Below are 10,000 nucleotides of genomic sequence, written 5' to 3'. Positions count from 1 at the left end.
ATTTGTTTGCGTGGATTATGGTTTATCTACCTATCTAATCATATATCTGTCTATTCATCTTTCCATCTATTTATCTATTTGTTTATCTACCTATCTGTTTATCTGTCTGTCTATTCATCTATCCATCTATTTATCTATTTGCTTATCTACCTATTTGTTTATCTATCTGTCTATTCATCCATCTATCTATTTGTCTTTTCGTTTATCTACCTATCTATTCATCTATCTATCTGTCTATTCATCCATCCATCTATTTATCTACCTACCTACCTATTGTGTTGTCGCATTTTCTTTGTTATCAATACAACTAATTTGCTATTGACTGAATACTTCCTTGATCAAATATATATTTTTTCGGTGATGTATTTACCTTCTTTATGTGAGGCAACATTTTCGATATAATTTTTTCCTCCTTTTTCTTCTTCATCTCTTTCTCCTTCTTCGTTACCTTTTCCTTTTCTCTCTATTTTCTTTTCTAATACCTTTTCCATATTTATTTTCTTTTACTTTTTCATCCTATTCCTTCATAAACAAAATCCTAATTATACGTCTCCACTTCCTTATTTTCCTTCTTCATTTTATATCTTTCCTTCCCTTTCTCCTCCTCCTCCTCCTTTTTACGAGTGACTCCCTATTTCTCGTCAAATAAGTCACAAAGCACGAACCAGGAATTAGAATATCAGCTTATCTTTTGTTCATATAGCGGCCATAATTAATTTTCAACTAATAGCACTAATAACCCCATTCTATTTCCTACTGTCACTTGTAATCAGTCGCTAATGGCTGTTTTTTATCTTTATTTATTTATCTATTCATTATTCATTTTCAAATTTCTGCTCAGACGACCTGCTATCGAGAAACTGAGATAAGTTTTATCAAATTTGCTCAGTTATGCCTCACTTGTGACATTTTGCGTCTAACAATTCTCTGTTTACTATTTAGGACGTAGGTTGTTTAGTTTAGTTTAGTTGAGTTTAGTTGTTTAGGTTGTGACATAAAGGATCTAGTGATATACAAGCAATTTGTTAAAATTGTGTGAGGTCCGCCCCAGTATTCATATGGACATGCTTATACTCAAAAATATATGCATATCTGTCTATCTGATACATATACATTTATCTATCCATTCAGTAGATATGCATTCATTTCTGTGCATATACACGTCTGCATAATGAATATTTATCGGGTGGGGCTTCGCACAATTTTAACAAACCGGCTGATATCCATAAGATCTTATAGCATCTCTATAACACACAGCCAAATTAAAAACCTTAACAATCATTAACAACGTCTCTCATAACCAAAGAATCAAACAGAAACCTTAACAGCCAAACAACCAAACAAAACTCGTAACGACCATCCACGTCATCTCCTTGGTTACCGCCATTACCGCAAACCGTGCGAATGCGACGATAGAGCCTTGACTTCGGATTAAGATGCCCGTAACCTCTTTCATAAACCACCACACCCGCACTCCGTTCAAATATTAACAACCCCATCACTTGCAACACAACCTTGCCTCAACCCTCGCCCCGCAATCGAGGGGAATCACTGACCACCAAACGCGCCCAATCGACGCCGAAGCCAGGGCTCCAGCGTCGCATTCGTACCGTCCCGCTCCTCCTCGGCTTAACCTCGGCTCCGCACAACAGAGTGGCGGAGAAAGGCAACGACTGCGACCTCGGTTCCATCTACCACTCCGGCTTCGGCCAAGTCTACGCCTGGTGGACCGTGGACCTGGGAGACCCCGTCCTCGTCCACGCCGTTCGTCTCTTCCCGGACTACAGTTTCCAGCTCTATATTGATAGGTTTCATCATGTCGAGGTTTGTGACTGTATAATCACCATCATTATCATTGTCACCAGTATCATCATCACCATCATTATCATTGTCACCATTATCATTGTCACCATTATCATTGTCACCATTATCATCACCATCATTATCATCATCATCACCATCATCATCGTCATCGTTCTTTTTATCATTATCTATATCGGAACATCGTTTTCATGAATTTCCATTAATATGCCTGATTATCCTCCTTTTCATTATTATTATTCTTATCATCATTTTAAACATACTTTTTTATTGTTTCTACTTATATTCCTATTTGATTGTTATGACCATCTCTCATCATCATCATTATCACCTTCCCTATCACCTCCATCATCTCTTATCACCATCATCATCCCCATCCCCATCCCCATCCCCATCATCATCATTCATCACCATCACCACCACTATCATCATTATCATCATCGCCATCATCATCATCACAATCGTCATATAATTTTTCTTCCTGCTGTTTTACTCTTGTTATTGCCACTGTCATTACTGTCGTTGCTGAAAATATTTTCACATTCTCCTCCAAAATTACCCTAATTATTGATCTTATTCATAATTGTTGTTATCGTTGTTGTTATCTATCGTTATTCCTGCTACCCTTTCCATTTTTACCTTCCTCATCGCTGATTCTTATTTATTACTGTCATTACTGATAGCATTTCTATCCTTCTTATCTTTATCGTTGATCTTATGACGTATTACTGTCATTACTGATAGCATTTCTACCCTTCTTATCTTTATCGTTGATCTTATGACGTATTACTGTCATTACTGATAACGTTTCCATCCATCTTATCTTTATTGTTGATCTTATGACGTATTACTGTCATTACTGATAGCATTTCTATCCTTCTTATCTTTATCGTTGATCTTATGACGTATTACTGTCATTACTGATAGCATTTCTATCCTTCTTATCTTTATCGTTGATCTTATGACGTATTACTGTCATTACTGATAGCATTTCTATCCTTCTTATCTTTATCGTTGATCTTATGACGTATTACTGTCATTACTGATAACGTTTCCATCCTTCTTATCTTTATCGTTGATCTTATGACGTATTACTGTCATTACTAATAACATTTCTATCCTTCTTATCTTTATCGTTGATCTTATGACTTATTAGTCATTACTGATAGTATTTCTATCCTTCTTATCCTTATCCCTCCCTCAGGTGAGCGTCGGGTCGGTGGCAGCGGCGGGGGGAGATGCCTCGACCTACACTGTGGTTGGGACTTTTGTCGGTCCCTTTGATAACAGCAGCTGGTTCGTATGCTTTCCTCTCTTGCTGGTTCTCGCTCCTGTCTATCGGTCTGGCTATCTTCCTTTCTATCTTTTCTTTTCTTTTTTTGCTCTTGCTCTCGCTCGCTTGCTCGCTCTCTCTCGCTCTCTGGCTCTCTCTCGCTCTCTGGCTCTCTCTCGCTCTCTCTCGCTCTCTGGCTCTCTCTCGCTCTCTCGCTCTTTCGCTCTTTCGCTCTTTCTCGCTCTCTCGCTCTCTCGCTCTCTCTCTCGCTCTCTCGCTCTCTCTCGCTCTCTCTCTCTCTCTCTCTTTCTTTCTCTCTCTCTCTCTTATTTGGTGAAAGAAGCCCACTCTTGCCACACCTTGGATACCATCTTGCTACTAAACATCATGATTAGTTTATTAAAAGGATTGGCTTTATTCGTACTAGCCTTGGTAGTTTTTAATGAAACTCTCTGTCAACATGTTGGTGATATCACTGCCTAACTCCAACCCAGAAACCGTATCAAACTTAGGTCTTTATCCTCCAGAGGCAAACGAGCATATCACCTGAAAAAGATCCGGAAATAAAGCAATTAGTAAATAAAGTCTGTAGTAGTTCAGAAGGAACCCCTACTTATCTAGGGACTCTGTATTCTTTAATAAAATGCTTAATAAGGTAATAACTTAAAGGTGGGATGAGAGATTGTATGCATGAGAAGAATCGATGGACTCCACGACTCTCATGAGTAATGTGTGGAGGGAAATCAACAAGATTAAAAGTTATGCATAAAATGTAACTCCCTATTCTCATCCAGAAAGGGTAGCACTGTCTCTCGGTAAATGCTGCGAAAACTCCTCTCTCCATAATCTCCCATTATCCATACAGAGGTGCTTCCTTAAGTCAAAAAACAAAAATGGAATGGACTATCAGCGCCAACTTTAGATGAGGGCTGATGAATCATTCACTAGCCATGAACTTCTTACAGTCATTAAGACTAGCAAATCCACTGCACCTGGGAATAATAAAATCACTTATAACATCATCTGACTCCTTGCAAATGTACAGATAAATGGAAGAAATCCCTTTTTGATCTCTTCAACTTAACCTATACTGCTGACATCTTGCCTACTGCTCCCATTATTCCCATTGCAAAACCAGGATGCCCTGATGAGTCTAGACCAATTTCTCTGATATCCTGTCTGTCTAAAACCTGTGAAAGACTCATCTGCTTCACCAGATCAAGGATCAAATTCATCCATCAGTCTTTGGTTTCCAAAAGGGGAAAGGAACACAAATGTGTTTAGCACAGTACTCAGAAAGAAGTAACTGAAGTAATGCAGTCTTCTGACCTCATAGATTTCAAGGGAGCACTCTACAGAGCCTCCACTACTGCAATCCTCCATGAATTGACTCTCCTAGGAGTTATGGATAAAGGATCATTCATTTATAAAAAGAGCAAAAGTGTGTCACCAAGGCACCTAGAGTACAGTACTTACGGTAAACTAGAATCAGGCATCCCACAAGGAGGAGTTTTGTCCTCTTCGCTATTTAACATACCTATGTACCCTCTTTGCAAGCTTTGCCCTTTAGGCATATGTTTCTAATGATTGACAGCCCTGTACATAAGTAAGACCACAGCCACTGTTATATCACTGTTATATCATCCTACCCTGGCTTTTTGCAGGGTATGTACACTGTTGTGTAAATGATCTATTATCAGTCAAATCTCTCTCTCTTTCTCCCCGTCTCCCACAGCCCATTTCTCTCCCTCAACCTAAGTAATCGACATATACCTGACAACTACTGTCTCTACTCGACAGTTCACTCGACCCTTCCCTTTGCAGCTGCAGCGTGGATTTCACCTTCGACCCCCCCCTGTCTCGGCTCGCTACGTGCACGTCCGGCGCTACACCGCTCTAAATTTTAACCAGGATTATCTCATTATGAAGGAGGTCAAGGTTCTGAGCCCAGATTTCTAGTGCAAACGAAGTAGGAACGTAGGATACGGTATAGATACGTAGTATAATCTCACACACACACACACACACACACACACACACACACACACACACACACACACACACACACACACACACACACACACACACACACACACACACAATTGTACTAGTTGAAGAAAATTCACATATGCAATGACAATACCAGAACATTGAGCTTCATATTGTATTGCACGAGACAAATCATACATCAAGTAGCATCTGAAGGTCATTTTCCAAAGGGAGAAATGAGGAGACTAATCAAATGCCACATGAGTAGGTGTTCTGAGGTCACGTAATGTAACCGAACTATGTGTATTTCCTTTGTCACTATCATTACCAAATGACGGCCTTATTATGGTGCTGTGCATGCTGTAGATATTCATGTTGGACGGTTTACGTATTGTTTGTATCTTTATAATTATGTGCTCATATTCATCATGAGAAAATTTCGCAGGCTCCCATGAAAGTGCAGCTTGGGGCCATTTCTAGAGAGAGAGAGAGAGAGAGAGAGAGAGAGAGAGAGAGAGAGAGCGAGAGAGAGAGAGAGAGAGAGAGAGAGAGAGAGAGAGAGAGAGAGAGGGAGAGGGGGTAGGTTAGGAACACAACTGCCAGCAGATGTGAAGGTAGGGGTTGGGAGTACCGCTGCCATCAGATGTGAATGAGCGAGGGTGGCCTTGGTACAGCTGAAGGAAAGGGGTCTTGGACTGAGGGTTCCTCATGGAAGGTAGATCTAAGACCCCAAGAGAAGCTACATCTCCCCGGGTGCCGAGGGCGGAGCGGTGGCGAACTAGACCCAGTGTGTCGTTGTCTGTCTGCCATCTCTTTCTATCTGACGAGACATGTCCTTTTATGAGGCGGCTCCCGTCTTGGGCAGGTGCTTGTTTCTGCCAGCTGGAGTGTCAGATTCATTTGGCCGTAGCAAAAAGGGGTACGTTTTCAAGGCTTGCTCGAGGGGGAGATGTAGGTTATACAGGAGGCATTAGGTGAGCTAGGCTCGGGTGCGGAAAGTGTGAAGCCCCAGGAAGGTACAGCCTTTCTTTCAGTCATCGACAGATGTGTGGAGCAATATTGTTTACATTGCTTGGCCATGCAAAATTCAAATTCAAAACACTATATTCCATTAGTTACAGTGGGTATTCTCTTTGCATATATGGTATTTACAGTATGTTATAAGATTTTATAAACGGAGATGCTTGTGAAACAATTACACAGAACATAGATATCATAAGTAACTGAAATATCTGTATGGCTTGATGTTTAAACGCCTGATATCACTGATATTTCAGGTGTTCTTTCGCTTTTGTATTAAATGCCTTATGGTTGGAAATATTTCTAATATTTTCTGGTGACTGGTTCTTGATCACCAGTCTTCGGATTTGCATATATCTTGCCAAGGTTTCTGTATTAGATTATTTTTTGACATATGAGGAGTCATTTTGCCCTGTATAGACACGTTATGTTACATGTCTGCATAGGTGATAACCAATCGGGGTAATTTCATTGTATTTTATGGATTAGAATACCTGTGTCATAGTTTTATTTCGTTTGTACTTTTAGTCAGTTTAGTTTGTTTATACGGTGTGATGTGGTCATATTTATTTACATTTCCTAGAGCTACTCATGCTGCAAAGTTCTGTAGTTTTGAATCCTTTGTATTTGTGTTTTCTTGTGAAGCAAAATGTATTTAGATAGTGATGAATGATACTAAGTGCTATGTTAGTCTAACAGAAGTTATGTTTCTATGGCATTTTATTTTTCCTGTGATTTAAAGTATATCAGAGTGATCATTACTTTTCTGACTATGTCCGAAATGTCATTTTTCTATGTATACTCCTATTCTTTTACTATTCTGTTAAGTTTGATGTAACAAACTTGGAATTCTATAACTGTATCAATGGGTATTTTTAGAATGCTCTCACGGCTGCCCATAAAAATACAATTGAATTAAGTGTCATTCCATTCATATCAAAAAATTGTTTTGCTTCTAATAAGGTCTGTTTAGTTTTTCCTTTCAGTTCATTTACATTGTACAGATTTGATTATTCATTTCGTCTATATCACCGGTTTCTACACATATATATGTACACGTGCACACACACACACACACACACACACACACACACACACACACACACACACACACACACACACACACACATATATATATATGTGTGTGTGTGTGTGTGTGTGTGTGTGTGTGTGTGTGTGTGTGTGTGCGTGTGTGTGAGATGTATATACAGATTTGTATGTTTACATATATACATATACGCAAATATACATACATACATGTATATATATATATATATACATATATATATATATGTATATATATATATATGTATGTATGTATATATGTATACGTATATATATTTATATACATACACACATATTTAGATAAACACATACAATATATATATATATATATATATATGTGTGTGTGTGTGTGTGTGTGTGTGTGTGTGTGTGTGTGTGTGTGTGTGTGTGTGTGTGTGTGTGCATGTGAGTGTGTGTGTATGGACTCCACTGAACTGTTTTTTTTACATATTTTTATCTTTTTAAAGGCATATCAACAGAGCAAAATTTAGTGTCATAACAATTAGATCATAATGACTATCGATGAGTTCTCTGTTTCGGTAAATGTCGAGAATTCACTTAGCGGAAAGCAATAAGTTCGGTATTTTTAACATTTTGTCAGACGAGTCCTGGCTTCTGCCTCGTACACATGTATGTTAAGTGCTGGTATTTATGGTTGTGTTTTAGCCCATTCTTGCGCCATGGAGCTTTCCTTTTTCGCTTAAGAATAGAAGAAAAAGGAGTAGATGTATATTTGGAACGGTAGATCAAAACAACGGTGGGTGGTCAGTGACGTCACAGGCTAGAAAAGAAAAAATAACATAACGCAACAGAAAATGACAGACGATATAAAAAAAGAAAGAAAAAAAGAAGAAAAAAAGCAGTATTGTAATGCTTGATAAGTAGATGAACGTAATTATGGAATCCCAGCGTGTTGAATTGTGATGAGATGAGTCTTGGCCTCTGCCCTAAACATGGAGAAAGGGAAAAGTTGAGTAAATGTGGCGAACATTTAGTTATTTATTTAATGTGGAAAGGTATGAATGAGACGAATATCTTCACAATACAAGAGATGTATTTGACCGGTTTCGATTATATCTTCGTCAGAAATTCATACATTTCGGATAAGGATAAGGGAGAAGGATAAGGATATTTATATAACATAGGAGCTGATGAATCGCCTGATGACCGTGACCTCGCGCTCGTTGTACCCATAATTGCTGCCGCGACCTCGGATAGTTTGACTCTACCCGATGCGGTGTTTATACTTTTCTCTGTCGCGATGTATGCAGCTTCCATGACCTTCCTTAGTTATTTATTTAATTTTTCTAATAGCCTGTGGTTACAGTAATGTAAAGAGCCATAGATTGAGGGGATTTATTTATTATAGTAAAGTGTAAGAGAGGAAAATATGAAGATAAAAAGGAAGGGGGAACGATTATTTCATGTGAAAATAAAAACGGTAAGGTACTGGTAGAAGGTGAGGGGCGGGGAGGGGGAGGGGGAGGGTCGTCTCGCGCATGTTTTTATTTTGTTTTTCTTAATAATTATTGATTTATAATTAGCAGGGAAAGGGAGGGTATTGAGTTACCATTAGGTATGAATTAAGTGAATGAGAAAATGGCTTGTTTGTTTTTATTTGTTAACAGAATAAAATGCTAAAGGTTTTAGGTGTTTCTATGTCCATTGTACATCTTGGCACACACTCAACAGAGGAATTAAGTCAATCCCCCCCCCCCCATGTGCCTTAAGGCCGTTAAAGTCATGGGGAAGGCCAGATCAGCAGCATCTAGAGGTGTCATGGCGTCTGATTCTATATTTGGAAAAAAAAGCACGTGGGGTTTATTTTGATGACGTCACAAACGTTACGGATGCTTTGCGAATATGGTCGATCATTTTGGTCTTTTGAATTTTCAAAAAGGATAGAAAATAATGATTTTAATGGTTATATTTTCATTGAAATACATCATCAAAACATCCCTGTGAGATACCATGAAGCCTCCTCGAGTTGCTGCTGATCTAGCCTTCCCCTTAAAGTAATACTTGACAACTGTAAATCAAGCAAGATAAAATTGATTTTTTTTTTTTTCATGAATTCCTCTAAATCCGAATTTTCGAGTGGTGGCGGCACTTCCGGAGATTAATAAAGTCAAGTGTCATGATTGGCGTGAGACAGACATTTTGAAAGGATTGTGTGCTAATTCAGATATTTAAAAAATCGCAGACTTTTAAACTCCTGTAAATTTGATAAGAATACATTTAGACTGTGCATGCGAAATTATTTTATGACATATAAATATATGTGTATGAAAGATGGAATAATGCATTACCGCATTGATATATATATATATATATATATATATATATATATATATATGTGTGTGTGTGTGTGTGTATATATATGTGTGTGTGTGTGTGTGTGTGTGTGTGTGTGTGTGTGTGTATAAAATTCATATATATATATATATATATATAATATATATATATATATATATATATATATATATATATATATATATATATATATATATATATATATACACACACACACATACTTATGTGTATGTATATATATATATATATATATATATATATATATATATATATATACACATACATATATATTCTACCTTTGTTTTTTTTCACAATAGAATACCATTGTATTGATTTTATTTTCCTTTTGATCAGTCCTTTGCAGATATACTCTACTGATTATTCTTTCGATTGGCACACCGTATTGTACTATATAATATCCTAGATAGCTTTTGGTGTCTTGTGTTGGGTTGTGCTTTGTTGTAGATATCCAGTATAAGTACGGATATGTATGAAAATAACCGAGGTAGGAGGAGTGCA

At 37.8% G+C, this 10,000-nt stretch overlaps 1 protein-coding gene across 1 annotated transcript in view; it reads left to right on the top strand.

Annotated features, from left to right (window-relative positions):
• LOC138863839 (uncharacterized) overlaps positions 1–5,215 on the top strand; it is a 5,415-nt gene extending 200 nt beyond the window's left edge. The window contains exons 2-4 of the mRNA XM_070129341.1: positions 1,653–1,824; positions 3,026–3,117; positions 4,919–5,215. Coding sequence (XP_069985442.1) covers positions 1,653–1,824; positions 3,026–3,117; positions 4,919–4,994 — 340 coding nt within the window. The 3' untranslated portion in view covers positions 4,995–5,215. The remainder of the gene's footprint in view (positions 1–1,652; positions 1,825–3,025; positions 3,118–4,918) is intronic.
• Positions 5,216–10,000: the final 4,785 nt, after the last annotated feature.

This window comes from Penaeus vannamei, chromosome 13, assembly GCF_042767895.1.
Source record: "Penaeus vannamei isolate JL-2024 chromosome 13, ASM4276789v1, whole genome shotgun sequence".
NCBI classification, from domain to species: domain Eukaryota; kingdom Metazoa; phylum Arthropoda; class Malacostraca; order Decapoda; family Penaeidae; genus Penaeus; species Penaeus vannamei.
Note: the sequence above shows the minus strand (reverse complement) of the source record. Positions and strands in the feature narration are given on the sequence as shown.